Consider the following 17030-nt stretch of genomic DNA (forward strand, 5'->3'; position numbering starts at 1 on the left):
GTACAGTTTGCTTCGCGAGCATTGCCCGTCTTGGAGAATTTCAGGTCCCTGGCTCCACTCTGCCTACTGTTGCCTTAGCACAAGGGAAGGCACAGGTAGCCCGTAGTGTAGGTGTCACTGGATCTTTTGGCCGTTGATCCCGTCTGACCAACTTACCTCCCAAATTTCTTCATCATCAGAATATCATCTGGGACCAAGACTCATTCCCTTCAGGAATTTCACATGGTGAAGGTGTTTGCTGCATCAGCCCAAGCGGGGCAGGAAACGTTTTTGCTTCTTTTTGCCTCGTTTGTGCAGGGAACAAGTAAGCGGAAGGCACATGCCAAAGGTATTTGGTTGGCATGACCGTTCTGGGTATTGAGTGTTTCACAGCAGAGCTGAGCTGTTCCTAGAGAGCTCCAGCACGAGCTAACATCTGCTTTACTGACACGTTTGGACATTCCTCTCTGTTCAGGTGAGCTGTTAAGTTTTCTGCAACTCCAGTATCAAATTTGCCTTTAAATAGTGCCTTTCATCCCTCTAGTTTATCCTTTACATGGGCAAACACCCTGAAATCCACCTACTTTCTGAAAAAACCCAAACCCTTAATGTAAATATTTAAATTTACATTAAAATACTGACCTTAAAGAAACTGTCGTTTATAGAATTGTCATTTCTATAAAGTATGCTGTTATTTGTTTACTTCACAGAATAACTTTGACTAACAAAAACTGTGTGACCCAAATCCAGCCTTACAAACACAGGCAATATTATTCCTATGTATTTACGGTATGCCAAAAAAAAAAAAAAAAAAGCAGCCAATTTTTTTAAAAGTGGCACCGTCAGGAGGAGGGAGATCTAAGGGGACAATTCCCATCAGAGCCAAGAGCATGGCTGAAAAGAAAAGCAGAGAGAGAAGTGACAGATCCGTTCTCAAAGAAGTCACTTCCCGGATGGAGCGCAAGGCGGCTGGGCCGGGACTTCAGCAGAGGGAGCTGCCCTGCCTGCTGTCAGCGGTGGTCTCTGTTGGAGGACCAGCATAAAGCAAGATGGCACGGAAAGTTTAGAAGTGGAAGCAAATAAACCACCCTCCATTAGTTACACACTGACTGGAAGAAACCAGGCACAATTACCAAAACAATAGCGTTAAAATAGGGACAACAGGAAAACTGGTGCCTTTTTAAAGGAGTTAGAAGCAGAGGTACCCTGCCAAATGGAAGCTATGGAGAAGGAAAGCCCAGCTTGTGAGTCCTCCCAGTCACCGGGCTTCTGTGACTGCGGACGCGTGTTACGCCTTTACCGACTTTCCTGAGCAGGAGCGTAATGCTGCTCCACAGCCCACGCTGCCCAGCACACGCCTTGCCCGCTGCGCTGGTGAGCAATGAAAGTACGTGAAGGAGATTTATAGGCACGTGTCCAAAATACACCGTATCTTCAGTTTTAATCTCTTTTAAATGACATGCTCCCACACGAGGTAAAATTAGGCCCATATTCAAGCTCTTGTTATGCGAAGGTGCTGTGCCTACGTTAGAGCAAATTTGGTGCGTCCCCCCGGGTTACGTGTCCCTCTCTGCGCTGCGCTCCTGCACCCGAGCCAGATGGCCGATGCAGCAGCCTCTTGCAGGAATACGTCTCTATAGAGGAGGATGTCGCGCGGTACTGGGTGAGCAGGCTGTCACTGAATGCAACTCCGTCACGGTATTTAAATCACATTAAAGCTTTCTTTTATTACATATCCCCTTGTGATTTTGCCTGGCTACATTCTAATTACCAGCCTTGCTGCAGCACACGCGGGTTCCACTGCTCGCTACTCCTCCCATTTTATGGGAAATGACTTACTCTGCACAATCCTAATGAAAATACTGCTGTGAGAGAACTCTCTCCTTTTTATCTTGCATTTACCATTCTATTGCATATGCCTTTTTTTGTGTGGAAGAGAGACAACAGGTTTACATGAATTTTAAGAATCAGCAGACATACCTGTTACGGCTCCCCAAAGTAGTCGAGTCACTTTTGCTATTTTCTTATGTAATACCTGATCTTCAACTATCAATCTGTTTTTCCATGTCAGATGTCAGCTGCACCCGTTTTTCAAAGATACTACATTTTGCATTTCTTAATTCTCCACCTATTAACTTCTCAAATAGAGTTTTTAAAGGAGATGCATTTCACTAACTTCTGATGACTTATGCCAGTGTTTTCTGAGCACTTTTTTAGCAGTAGGCACAATTCCTCTCTCCTATCCAATTAGTTCCCAGCACTAATCAGGTCAGAGACCATGTGGACTTTAATGGAGAACTTGACATTCTGGAAAGGTAAGGACTAGGACCTGGCTTCGTCTGGTTTGTCCGCAGCAACCGCTGCCCCTGACCGTGGCTTTGCCGTTCTCCATTTTCCAGTTACAGCACTAACCACACCTAACCACCACGATGATTTCACCCTGCCTTGCTGTTTTCATTGCTTCTCTGTTGAGTAAGATCAAAATAATTTTGACTGTTAAGTACCGACGTGGTGAAAACCACATTTATTCTTTCATTTGATCTGGTTCCTGGTTGCAGATGGGCCTCGTTACCCCGTGCAGGCAGAGGCCACCTTCAGTGGGGAAGTAGTTCAGGTCTGCAGGGTAACGAGGGGTAAGAAATGTCATCTTGGCGAGTCTTCTAGAATTAACAGAGACTTTTAACAAGAACCTTTCTAGTTGTAACTAACGTTTTCCTGGGGGCAGGGGAAAGGGACTGAGAGAGAAAGTACAGGCAGGGAAAGTTCAAAAAAGTAGGGACAGTGCTCAGGTTTTCTGCGATGATAAAGGAGCTCCCCATGACAGCAGTGAGTAGTAGCGCAGGCTGCACCGGCTGCCGTTTACCAGCAGCTGGGATGTGAAGCAGCTGAAGATCTGACTATATCTGGTTCAGTTTTCAGTAACTACTCGATTTTTAGTTTGGTCCCAAACTGGTCAGAGCTTTCTCTGTGCACAGTAATAACAGCAACAGAACAGAATTGCCAGCTTTGGTCAAATTCCCCAGAGACAGAAAGCTGAAATAAAGCACCTAAATTCAAAATCAGGCCTGACTGCTTGAGGGTGGGGAGCTCTCACCGGCCATCTAGGGGTCTCTCCGAGACCAGGACACTAGCTAAGTGCCTGCCACCAGAAGCCAGGATTGATGTTTTCAGTTTGCTAAGGTAGGGAAGACCTCTGAAATCTGGAAGATGATGGCAAGGTAAGCTGCTTCAAAAGAGAAAAAAAAGAAAAGATTTATCCACTATGAATCTGGCTGCCACAGCAGCAGGTATCATACACATCTAGACCGTAGATACTCTTGTATAACATACCGGCTGCTTTCAGCTTCTAAGGTGACATGAAGCGTAGTCTGGACCATCGCACCGCTTCCACAGCCCGGCACACCAGGCGCGGTGCAGCGGGAGCGATGGGGAAGCAGGGCTTCCCTCCCTCCTCCCCACCCTTACGTGCCAGCTGCTGCATATCGCAGGAAATTACAGAAACCTGCAGGTTGCTGATTTTGTTTGCTGCTGGCAGTAGCAGGGGGCTGCTCACGTGCTCTTGGCACATCTCTACATCTAAATCTGAAATCACAGTTTAATTTCCTAAGAATTTCATGCTAATTCATCATTTACTGGTAAAAGGGCTGAGATTCTTATCTCCAATGTGTTTTTACCAGTTTTTAATAGATACTGTTTGACTTTGCTCAAAGAAGCTAACAAGCTGCTTGGTCACAAAAATAATTCAAACAAATGCTCCATTTTCTAAATACTTGTACAGTTTCAGAAAGGCTGTCAGAAAAAAAAAAACCCAGAACATCCCCCCGCCCCCAACCCAGCAACCCACCTTTACGCAGACAAAAGGTGGTACAAGATGTTCACTTTCCCAGATTTACGGGCTCATGCTACGTGAAGTAATTCATGAGGCAAGAGTTCAGCTCCCAACAGCAGAGTCAAGTCCAGAGTCCTGGGTTGGTACTAATTGTATAACTTGGGATTTTTGTTCTGTGTAAGTCACTCTGAAATCTAAACATCCTCCCCCCACCACTTAGGTACAGAGAGCTACTGTCTCCATATCAAATACATCAGAAATCGAGCCGTTAGCCATGCTCTTAAGAATACTAAGCAGTACGCTGTGCTCACAGTGATATCACTTATAGGACTTTCCCAAAAAAGCTTCATCACTGGTAGCCAGCAGTAAAATAAAGAACTGGAGACAAAAAACGAGGAAGAAAAAGCAAATGTGGATATAAGCAAAAACTGAGGAAAGGGAAAACAAACCAAGCTAGGAATGAAGATAATGAAAACAGTCAGGTTAGCAGCCCAGTGAGACGCAGCTAAGTACCGTCCCCAGATGGGAACCTGGGCCTGAGGGCAAAGAAACGAGTTTGGGATCCTGGAAGAACACTCACATTCTGGGTCAGGGTCTTTAGTCATTTATTAGCGGTCACGATCAGTTGCAGTCAGAGAACACTGGGTTTAGCAGCAGAGGTTATTTGAACGAGAAGAGAATGTTATAAAATGATGGAGGCCAAATAGTGAAGAGGAGAGATTTTTTTGGAGGCAGTGAATGGTAATCCCCACGGGAACAAAACCCAGAAAATTCAGATTTCAGTACCAAATTTGTGCTTCAGGCCATATGTGGGAAGCAGCTCACGCTCCTTCATCACAGGAGCAAGTGTCTATGGATTTATACACAGCACTTAAAAAGCATCAGTAAACGTACTCCAGATGGCCAAGGGAATGGGTACAGTCGATTTCAACACAAGAAATTGGATTTAAAGCCTCTTTTCCCTGTCATTGCCTATTTCTTTAACAGTTTGGGGTTAGAACTTATTCCTTGGCTGTTCAGCTAAGGACAGTATTTGCCCTAACCTCCTCTGTGCCAGGAACCCGAACGCACCTCTGAAGATTTGGAGGCACAGCAAATGCAGCCATCAGCTGGATTTCAGGGACCACAAAACTAGTGTCAACCTCAGGTTTACACTGTCTTCCCCGGTTCGCAGTTTCTGGTTCAACCTATGGGGGTTTGTTTTTAAAAGATTTTTTTCCCCTGCATCTTTATCCAAATAAGGCTATTTTCTTCTACTTTCACACAATTGTTTTTTTCAGGGAAGAGACTGATGAAAGAAGTATTTCTTGTCAGCAAGACTCGTACCTGGGTGACACACAATTCCTTATTTGGTTAAAACCCAGGTTAATGGTGTTAGCTTGCATTCTGCTTTATCAGTCACTTCTGTCCTGAAGCTGTTTCAAAGAGCCCAATGAGATTCAGAGCTTCAGCATTTGCTGCTACAGCAGCAAGGATGGATTTGGCTGAGTTTCACAGCCAGCTACAAACAGGATTCACAGCTGCTGCTGGCTTAAATATAAATAATCATATGTTTAAACACATGGAGTTTCCAAAGAAGAAACTTTTATGCTAAATTTGATCAATTTCTACATTTTTGTTCTTCTAGTGTGAATGGTTGTGGCATGGCACTGAATCCTTTCATGCTGCAGCAGCAGGCTGCGGGGACCCGCAGAGCACACGGGGACACACCAGTTACAGGCTGCGGGGACCCGCAGAGCACACGGGGACACACCAGTTACAGGCTGCGGGGACCCGCAGAGCACACGGGGACACACCAGTTACAGGCTGCGGGGACCCGCAGAGCACACGGGGACACACCAGTTACAGGCTGCGGGGACCCGCAGAGCACACGGGGACACACCAGTTACAGGCTGCGGGGACCCGCAGAGCACACGGGGACACACCACTCACACCCACTGGGGTTTTCAGGGAACTCTGGGCCCAGGTATGTGTGGAAGCGACGGTGCATCTCATGCTGCAGGGAAAAACAGCTTCAAACTGGGACAGTAGGCATCAGCGAAACTAGACTGGGAAGTTCCCAGTTTGAGCAACGCACTCTGTGCGGCTCACCTCCGAACCACGTGAAGAACACCAAGAAGCCTGCGGTGTTAAAAAGGAACATTTTATTGCAAGAGATTACAGACCTGGCACTACGGCCAAATGTTTCCATTACATCAAAATTGCTACCCATGTACCAGGCAACAGCACCTACAAAGCACGGTGGATTGAAATATCTGAAATCATAATGCAGTCAGCTTTTTAAAATCAGTACCACCCTAAAAAGATTTTTTTAAAAAACAAAGTCAAAACTATATAAACAATTTTATTTTTTTTTTTTTAATGAAAGCATCCAGGCCATTAACTACTGTGATAAAAAGTGGAAAAGTCTGTTAACCATAGTGCTCAACTAAACAGCCTTCGCTCACAGCCCTTACCATTTAGTTAAAAACAAGTACTTGTTATTTGCTGTTAATCTTTCCAGATTTGTTCAGCCAACATTTATCTTCTGTATGTTTTCAGAATCAGGTAGAAGATTTAATGAATAACCCCTTTAAAGCACTACTGACATGCAGGATAACCTAGATGCACAACTGGCCCAGAAAAAGCATTGGTGTTAAAATAGCTTTGCAAAACCAATCTCCCCGTCTCAGTCCCGTGACGCCGACCTTTCGAAACTTTGGATGGATGCACTTCTCTGAGCCCCAATTCACGACCCCCAATCCTCCTGTGATCCACTTACCTCAACGACCTTGGTGATTTCCCTGAGCGTGGCTGACAAGGTAGGACTTTGAGCAGGCACATAGCTCAGACACAAAAGTCTGGCCCAGGACAGCCCCCCAGCTGTTACATCTCCACCTCTGGTGCGGCAGGCGCTGGCTCGCCCTCCCCAATGGCTAGCGTTGGCTATTGCTGCCCTCTGCTCCCCTGGCACGGAGAAGCAGCTCCTTTCCTGACACCTGGGTAAGGTGAGCCCTGAGGAAGCACAAGTTGGATCTGCGGGCAGAGCTGGACCGCCTCTGCTGGTGGGTGCAGTCCACCTAACAAAACTCACACCACCCATGTAAGCAGCATATGTCAAACAGGAGTAAGTGCCCAGGGATCTTGGTGAGCCAACATTTGTTACCCACTTGCCTCCATCTCCCATTTTCCACGCATTCAACCGGAACACACTACCATTTGGCAGCAGTGTTCCTTTACAATTGCCTTTCAAAGGTCCTGCACAAACCTCTTTTCAAGGAATTCAAACAGAGTTTTAATTTTTTTAAGATGATTTAGAAATATCACTGGGACTAGATGATACAGGCAATCATCTTACAAAATGTGGGGGTGGTAGTCTACAATTTCCCAGGCTTCTCTCAGCATTCTGAAAAGTCCTTTGTAATCTTCTAGAGGCTGCTACTTAAGAAACCTTCACCAGAAACTAGTGTAACTCCAGAAACACGCAAGATTGTGATAAGGAACCAAAATGAACCAAACCAATATCACTATGCCACTGCAGCCTCTAGCCTGAAACAATCTAGCCAAAGCGAACAGACTAACACTCGTGTTTACACGTGCAATTCTGGAAGTCCAGCTCTTCAGCACAGATTGCCACAGAGCCTCTCAAGCCACACATCTCAAAACACAAGCTTCACATAATAAAGCAACTGATTTAATTAACTCTCTTCTACCAGATTATTTAGAATCTCTCTAACTCTGGAAAGGGAGATGTATATCGCCTTGTAGGTAGTGACAGAAGATCTGTACTTCCAAACAACAGAAGCCAAGAAAACAAATAGCCCCACTTGAGGACCAGAGGCTAAAAAAAAAAAAAAAAAAAAAAATCTTACAGGTACTCTATAATTATTTAAAAAAAATAAAATTATTCAGTCCATATCAACCATATATGCAATTAACTTAATAATCAGAAGAATTCTACAACTTCTGTATATATTTCAAACTACGTAGTCACAGATCTGATGTAAGCAGGGGACACAGCTCCAGCGCACCCACTCAGAAAGCCTGCCACTCAACACCTGCTCCGCATCAAAAGAATCCCATTTTGGAAACTCGTCAGGCCTAGAGCTCCCTGCTCTTCAGACACAATCTTGCATTTTAGTGTTACACAAAGCAGCTCACTATTGGGGTTCAATGAATTAAACAGAATTAAGTAGGGTTGGTTTTTTTTTTTAATGAACCTGATAAGAGTTTTTTGCTACTGCTAAATTCTGCACAGTATGGCTTCACCTTACAAGCATTCTTAACAATACTAGATTAATATCATTTGCACTTAATTGATTTTTTCATCTGTTAAACAGCCACAAAATATGGTGCTCTCACAAGCACCTTTTTTGGTGAGAAGGGTAAACAAGCACTCTATTAAAGCATTATAAACATTCAAGGTGATTTGATCACTTCCCTCTATTCAGTTTCAACACATTGCTGTAAATCTTCCATTTTCACAGCCGACAAAAAAATCCCACAATCATCCAAAAATTCAGAAATTTGTTAGTCTGCATATACATAATTTGTCTGCAATACACTTCAACATCCCAGTCATCTTTCCTAAATATCTCTAAAGTATTTTTTCCTCCAGCCTTTAAATGTACTGATGTAGATTTTCCAGTTTAAAAAAAAAGGGAATAAATTTTGACCAAAAAAGCTAAAGTTATCTGTAGCAACTTGTACAGTAAAACAGCTGATAGCACTAATTTACGGACAGCCTTGATCGAGCTAGGATGGCCTTGTCTCAGGACTCTGTCCTGCACAGCTGTGTACTTTTTGCCCATGTATTTTACCGGAACATTAACAAGCCTCACGTGTTACCTCCGAACTGCGCACATACAGGAAGACAGACATTTATTCATATTTTCCACCAATCAAATGTAATGCATCGCATCTCTGAACAAGTCAGTTTATTGCAAGTGAATGTACTTTTACTTAAGATCATGAGAAGATTCTAATCTCAAGCAAGACAAATCAATTCCACAAACTTAATTCACACAATGCAAATAAATGCTTCACATTATAGACATTTAGATTTTCTTTAAACCTTTTTATTTAGAGATTTTTCTGGTAAGGAGATATACCATAGGAAAGCAATTTCACTGGCAGTGAGGTATGTATATACTCTACCAAAATACTCCTCTTGTTTTAACTGCTTTTAACTTTATTTACATATAAAGAAAATATCAATGCATATCCTTGGCTTAACTACAGTATCTGTTACCCTATATGAGCAAAATGAAATGTTACTTGCATACAAAATTGATTTGTAGAGGAACCTGGTTTGATTTAAACAAAAATCATGTTCTGAAGACAGTTTAAATGAACAAACACAATTCATCATGACCAAGACACCTGCACCATATTTCCATCCTCACAGCACATTTATTTCAGTAATTCTGTAAGTAGGTCCTTAGCATGAGCATAGTGTTACAGTTTTCATACATATAATCACATCCAAAACAAGCTCTAAAATTTAAGTTGTAAACATTCTCTTCATATGTAGAAACATTTCAATCTGTGTTCGAATTTTCTAAAACGATCAATCTTTTAAACAGAATTATAAATGAAAAGTCTACTCTAACCGTGTAGTGAGCAATGCTTATTAGTACATTTCTACAGTGTTAAATAAAATAGTAGAGAGGCAAACTTCTGTAAGCAAGTCAGACTTTAAGTAAATCATCATAAAGAAACAAACTTGTTAACAAAAAGATGCTTTGTAATAAAGAAAGCTGGATTGAATCTACTATGATACAAAAACATAAGGGTAAATACCATCTTTGTTGACAAGTAGGAGGTAGCATGGATGCACCACTTTATTGTCAGTGAGAAATGCAACTGAAGTAAAGAATATTTCCTTACCACAAATTTCCAGTATTATGTACATATTTCTCTTAGAAATTTGTTTAAACAAGTTTCCCTCCACTTTTTAGTACAAAAAGCCTCATGTGATTTAAAAAAAACACTTACACACCTAGATAGAATAGTACTAATTGCCCTATTTGAATGAAACAGTCTCGAACTATGAAGTACATGATATTTAATGCCCTAAGTTGAGTAAATTGTATTAGCAGTTCTTGGTATTATACAAAACACTACATACATACAAACAAAATATAATAATATCTTATTTTACTATGTAATTCTTTTTGGAATAAACAGAGCCTTGATTTGGGTAACACTGAAGAGAAGAACATGGTTTCTTTGTTTTATTAAAATCTGTCTTTTAAGTACCCATGTGCAACAATTTAAAAATGGCTGCCATACATGTAATGGTCTTGTATTGATAGTGAACACAGTAACTGACAAAAACATAATAAACCTTAAAAACACATCTTCCACCCTATATAAAATATAAAGACTACTTACTGTAACTGTTAAGTATTCAATTTTTTTGATGTTACTGTAATCCACTTCCTCTATTTTTGTCTTTAGCTTTTATAAACATAATTTAGTGTAGCAATTTATTTTAAAAAATGACAAAGTATTTCAAATTTACATCCAATTAAAATTTAAAATGTTGCCTTATTCTATGATGCTGCTTCCGCCATCAGTAAAGAAAATGAAGTTTCAGTAATTGAAGCAGGCTTTTTAAGTAGTGACGTGACTTCAACCATGCCAGCTCCAGTCCGTGGAAGATTTGCGTTGACAATGTGTCGCTGCAAGTGCTTTATCCAGTCTTCTTGAACAGACAAGGGTCCTCGAAAGACCAGACCACAAAACCTATGCAAATATTAAAATTATTCCATCAAGATGTATCTAGCTCTACTGAAAAATTATAAAATAAAGACATTAAGTGGAAAGATTTAATTTTCTTGAAGTTTGATATTTTAGGATATGAAGGATGATATTTTAGCTGAAAACCTTAGTAATTTAGTTCATTTATAGTAACTGTGACCACAAAAAAAATGGCAGTTTATACAATTTACACTCTTAACATTTTTAACACTAACAATAACAGTCTGCTGTTCTTATGTAAGGTTTCTTTTGAAGGACAGAATATTACTCAGACATGACCAATAAGATTTCAACTAAACAGCTGGAAATCTAATACCCAAGTATGACTGACTCAAGTCCTCTTGTTCAAATTAATTAAAATAGGCAACTGCTTCCCCCCCTTATTATTCAGTTTAATCACAAACACATTTACAGGATACAATCTTAAATCTTATGACTGAGATTAGCAAGCTCTTAAGAACGCGTTCTTTCAATTAAAATAACCCTATGTACCTGCATCTGAGTATGTAAACTTCATCAGCACTATGAGGTAATGGCAGCATTTTTTTCTTGCTTCCAGATCTTGACCTTGACTTCTTTTGCTTACAGTCTAAAGCTAAGAAGAGAGAAATTTCCATATGTGAAAGTGATACTTCAATGAGTGTTAACCAGAGATATTTAGTAAGCATCCCCTATAGCAGTAGTGAAAAGACATCTACCTCCTTGTTATTCTACATTTAATTATAATGTAAATCCAAAACAATTACAGTATGCTCTAAGAAATTTACTGGCAAAACACACGAAGCTATTTTTTTAGATTAGCACAGTGCTTGCTCTTTAAAAGACTACATAATTGACATTCAGCATTAAAGTGTTGTTTTAATATCAGCAAGCACCTACTAACCTATTGCAGAATTATACAGAAGCAAAGCACCATTGGTAATTCCCTTTCATGCATAAACCACTGTCAAAATCTTGGAACTTGTTTTGTAGTTCAAGTACCATCGTAAGACCACTCGTGTTCAACCAAGTTACAACTTCACAAAGTTGTAGCTTTCAGCTAATACAATCAAGAACTTCTAGTTTGAATAAAACACCAGCCATTTGTTTTCAATATAAAGCAAAAGTTTGTTTATTCTAAGAATTTCAAGTGAAGCTTCCCCCTCACTCCTATCTGAATCCTAATGCATCCTACAAAATTATGTATTAATCCTTGGCAGTGGGAGCTGGTATTAGGACACTCAACAGGGATGGCGAGGCCACTTTTTAAATTCAGCCTAAGCATTTGAAACTATGTATGAAAATAATGTGTGTGAACAGGAAACGCATAGCAAATGGGTTCGGTTAGCATTGAGGTCTGTACCCCCCCATAAATAGATTTAACAGGAATCTGCAACAAAACCTGGAGATTCTAAGCAGCAGCCAAAGTTGGGGGATGAGGGGATTAAACTGAGTTAATATTGTTACAGTGAAAACAGCTGATAAAGCTCAAGAAAAAACAAGAAGTTCGGGACTGCTTGAACTGAGAAGTGTGTTTAGCTACATTCTATTCCGAAACACAAGACACTGACACTAAAACTCCACAGAAACCTGAAAGACAGTAACAAGTGGCATTCTTCATACCAAAAAGGCATAATGCTATGCTACTGAAGCATCTTAACAGTAAATTAAATTGTTACACTTCTCTAAGTTTTGACTCCTGTAATATAAAACAGAAGAATAAACCTCTTAGTATTCTGAAGCATAAGACATCATCTGGTGAGGTAAAACATGCTGATTTAAAGAAAGCATAGTCTTGATTGCATCCTTCAGTTTTCTTACATCCTCCAAATGAGCACCTCTCAAGCTTTTACCCTGTAGCCAAACTTTTAACTTGTAGATACACCAGACAATTCCCAGTTCCATCCCCAGATTTAAAGATTCCTAGAGTATCTAGAAAAAATAGAATGAAATTTTGAGGTTTGAAGGTACCAGAGAACTAATCAAACAAGTAGAAAGCAGATACCAACCTAAAGAGACTTCCTTCAGACCCTGGGTCAAGCCATCATTAGGAAGATGAGGCTCAACGGCATTTTTTCCTGATAGTAACAATGAAAGCAGGCTGAATATAAAGGCAGTAATCCAAGGTTGGCAGGGCAGTGGAAGGGGCATGGGGAGAAACGGCCAAGATAACTTCTGGAAAAGTAAATAGGTAAGGGATTCTCAATGCTTTATGCTCTCATCAAAAGTATATTCTTCTTACAATTAGGAAGAAGAAAGCTAACTATCTTTCAGGCTGTAGGAACTACCAAGTAGTAGAAATATTTTACATACCACAACACGAGTAACAACATCACCAGAAATGTAAGCAGATAAAACACTGAAACCCAGACACCCATTCTCTGAAGAGAGCTATTTGTGTGAGGGGTGACTTATCTGAAAGCAGTTATTACAACAAAAGCTTTGCCATTGCCTATTTCACAGAACATCACGGGAAGTGGGGAAACAGAAGTCAGTATTATTTGAATGCAAACACATCCATGAGTCGCATCTGATGTCAGTCAGTTGATGTCAGTCGATATGAGTAAAAAACAAAACCCCCCAACCTTGTAGACAGTAGGCTCGTTCCAGAGAAGCCTATGTGCATTTGAAGCAAGAACTAATTTCCTTCATGTTGGCAAACTTAAGACATTCATTCCCATCAAGAAATTTGATTCTACTCACATACATCACAAGCATTTCAGAGAGCTTTCACCTTCTCAGTAGACCTGAATTGGTCTTCTGCAACAGAGGTCCGGAAACCTAATGGGTTTTTGTATGTGTAACTTTCGAAGAAAAACGCCCTCTAAACTACTGTGCAAATAGCAACACAAACACAAACTGCCATAATGTACCAGGAGAGGTAGTTTCTACCTCCTTGAAAGATACCTTATCCAAGAACAATGAGAAAACAAGGAAAACAAATGGCTCAGACAAGATTCCCATTCTTTTACGACAGATGCTGTAGATAGAGAAATTACAAAACGAAGAACTGAAAACATCACAGTAAAAGACATCAAGAAAAAAAATAATTCAGATCACTCGATGCATTCTCAAAGTAACTTAGCTAAGATTGGAAGTAGATTTGCCCAAGCAAGAAGCTGTTACAAAAGATAGAAAATACTAAGAATACTAAACCTGTGTTCTGCAAGGGGTATTTTTTTGTTTCCTTTGTCTTTTGACCTAGTGAACATATTCCTTTACATTTTAGGGGGCATGAAACAGCACAAGTACATTTTGAAGTTACTCCAATGAAGCAGGAAAGTAAGCGGAGAAACAGTAAAATCTGCATAAAGCTGATGAAAACCATAATTCCAACACCTGTTATCACAAACATGTACTAGTAACTGCCACATTAATTTTGGTTTTGTCTATCCAGAGAGTAACGAGTTTAAATGAAGTCACATGCACACACTTAAGTACTCCGTTGATATGATGTTTACAAGTGCTTGCGAACATGAAGTCACACCATTGCCTCACCCATAAGAAAGCATAGCCATGTTCTGGCCAAAACTCAGTTACTGTTCTTCCAATGCCTTTATTGTAACAAAGCACGACTGCCTCAAAAAGTATGTTTTTGTTTTTAGCACTTTCGGGAAGACACTGAAGATGGTTTAGCTCTAGTAAGCCGCATGCAAATAGCAGCAAATTGCCAGAGACAGATAGGAACTACCTACCATTAAAGCCTATTCTGTGGCTATCACAGCTCCCAAACTATCATCCTTCATTCTCCATAAAGGCCCAATTCTTTTTGGAAGAAGCCTCCTTCATCCAAGTTTGGCCACCTGGTGTCCCAAAACTTCTGTAAACAACCAGTTACACCACTTCATCAAACCTCTGATACAGCATGACAGAGAAGCAACCCATTTAAAACAAAAGACAATCAAACTTTGGAGGAATCTCCTTGAGGCACTCAATTTCAGAGCACGCTATTTAGAAAAATATATGCTAGGTAAAAAGGCTGCATATAAAAACCTTCTTCACCTCTGTGACCTCTTACCAAGAAAGACTACAAGCAGATGGAGATAGGAGGCTAAAATGAGCATGCCTAAGACGTGAATTAGAAAAGTCAGAATTAGAGGTCCTTCATGTCATGACATTTGGTCTGAGGTTCAAAATTAAGGTGCATCTATGCTAATTTGCATGCTCTGCTTCTTGATGTCCCCCAACACGGAACACTTCTCAGTTCAGGAAGACTGAAGCTGGGTCTTTATTCAGACTTCATTACTTTTGTCATAGCATATGTAAGCTATCTAATTAGCCATTTAAAAACACTGCCAATTAAAAAGTAAAAAATAATTATCTTTCTTGTATATTTATTCACTAATTTTTCAAATTCAATCACTTGCTATCTATCCTCATCATTACTACATTAAAAATGCAGTAAAATACATTAAAAAAACCCCTCCGGTAATTTGCTCCCTGAAGCATTTTATAAGATACTAAAAATTAACTTCTCATGCTGGTTGATCAGTTTTAACTGTAACAGCATAGAATAAAGACTTGCCAAGGCAGTGGATCTCAGATTTCAGATGTAGCTGCATATGCTTCCACAGTAAACCTCCCGAAGCTACAATCTTAAAGCAATAAAGCAATATTAGAAATAATTTGGAAGCATAGTGGCTGCATGAACTGCTACCTCAGTCATAGGTAGGCTGCTCAAAGGCCAGACTCCTTGCTCTGTGTTTTATTGTTCTCTCCCAAACTTCCAAAAAAGCAGTCTCCATCTACAGAAGCAAAGGCCAAAGAAGAGAGTGGTGATTCCCAGATGACAGCTGGTAAGACACTGTGTATGTGAGAATAGTCAATGAAGAGAAGATGTAAAAAGCCAGGGTGCAAGAGAGAATCAAGAAACTTTAGGGGGGAAGAGAGGCCTAGAGAGAAGAAAAGGAAGGAAGCCGGATATACAACTGCACCAAAAAGAGCAAGATGCATTTTGAAGATTTTGTGTAGATCTGTCCAATGCTCTAATCAGAAGAGGCAAGTTTGCCACATGCTCTGAGAAACACTAATATGTTGCTATTCATCAGAATAGCTATAAAAGGAAATCAGCATCTACTCAAGATGAGGGATTAAATCATTACATTGTTCAAAATTGACCTGCATAACAAAAACCAAACCAAACCTATGTTCCAGCCAGACCTCTGAAGGCCATCACGCAAGCACTAATACAAAAGCAAGTAACTACCAAAATGAACCTAAACAGGCATTTGCTATACAGTGAATCCATACTGCACAATGACAGGCACAAGTTTAACACTAACCTTGAACAGCCAACAGTCTAGAAAGTTCCACTTCTAGGATGTTTTTGAGTCCATTTGCAAAGTTTACCATTATGCATAACTATATCTAATATACTGCTAAAACTGTCAAGTTGCATAAAAAAGGGTAAGTTTTAACTAAATGTGATCACATTACTGACTCTGAAGAAGGAGGGCACCTGCTAGAAAAGCAGTATGACAGCAGTCAATATAAAAAACACACGCAGACAAAAACTGAGCAGAAGACTAGCACATAAGCTAATGTAGCACTAGGAAAGGTCTCACTTTGGTGACATGCAGATTACTATATTTCTCTTACTAAACAGTAATGCCTAGATAGCTCCCAGAACAATTGCCAAACAAAAGAATTACAGCATGCATGTTTACATACAATTATTTAATTACAGCAAGAAACTGAGACAAATATTCAACCAACATGATTTCTTTTCAGTAGTTGTGTTTACTTCAGAAGATACAAGAAAAGCTTCATGAAAACAGAAGGAATCTGTATAAATGTATCCTCACTGTCTCCATACAGCTTCCAGGCTGAAGCCAAACTGAAGATGTCTTGAAATTGCTCTTAAGTGCAACCATTTTTTAAGATGAAAAACTCAGATTTTCCCAAGAGTGACACTCATAGCAAAGTTTAAAACTAGCGTGTGCTAGTGAAATCTTGCATTAAAATAATTCTCTTCACAATAAAGTGGAATATCATTTTATAAAACCACTGTTTAAAAGCATATTTTCTGGTCTACAAGCCTTGCATTGAGATAGCTTGAATTGAAAAGTCAACGGGCAAAGTTTACAAACTTTGCAGAGCTACAATGGTTTTAATTGTAATGACTAAGTTAACGCAAATATACATTGGTTGCATAATGTTACAGCTAGAACTTAAGCTTCTCTAAGTCACTGGTTTCAGTGAAAAGCCTTTATCCACACTGTACAGGCTATCTATCTGTCTCAGCTCCAGCTTCTGAGATCAAAAGATCTTTTAAGCTTCATTTTTAACCTAATTTTAAACAAAATTCTAGGGCCAATGATACAAGACTCAGGAGTCTTTCAGTCTATGCTTTCAGTTATTTTAAAAGAAAGCGGCAACCGTTCCGATAAGTATTTTACTACTTCGCTAGCAAAATACACTTGAAAACAAACAAAAATCCCTGAAAGCACCTTAACAAGCTACCTTCACTTTTCCCACTTAGCAAAAGGGAAGTTTAGGT

At 40.0% G+C, this 17030-nt stretch overlaps 1 protein-coding gene across 14 annotated transcripts in view; it reads right to left on the reverse strand.

The window, feature by feature from the left end:
* Positions 1 to 8707: 8707 nt before the first annotated feature.
* Positions 8708 to 17030, reverse strand: part of ZNF644 (zinc finger protein 644) — an 81065-nt gene continuing 72742 nt past the window's right edge. For all 14 annotated transcript variants that reach the window (XM_075759887.1, XM_075759888.1, XM_075759899.1 and 11 more), the window contains 2 exons: positions 11045 to 11147; positions 8708 to 10537 (listed from right to left, as the gene is read on the reverse strand). In XM_075759887.1, the coding sequence (XP_075616002.1) occupies positions 10345 to 10537; positions 11045 to 11147 (296 nt within the window). In that variant the 3' untranslated portion in view covers positions 8708 to 10344. The remainder of the gene's footprint in view (positions 10538 to 11044; positions 11148 to 17030) is intronic.

Source organism: Balearica regulorum, chromosome 8 (genome assembly GCF_011004875.1).
Source record: "Balearica regulorum gibbericeps isolate bBalReg1 chromosome 8, bBalReg1.pri, whole genome shotgun sequence".
Lineage (NCBI taxonomy): Eukaryota > Metazoa > Chordata > Aves > Gruiformes > Gruidae > Balearica > Balearica regulorum.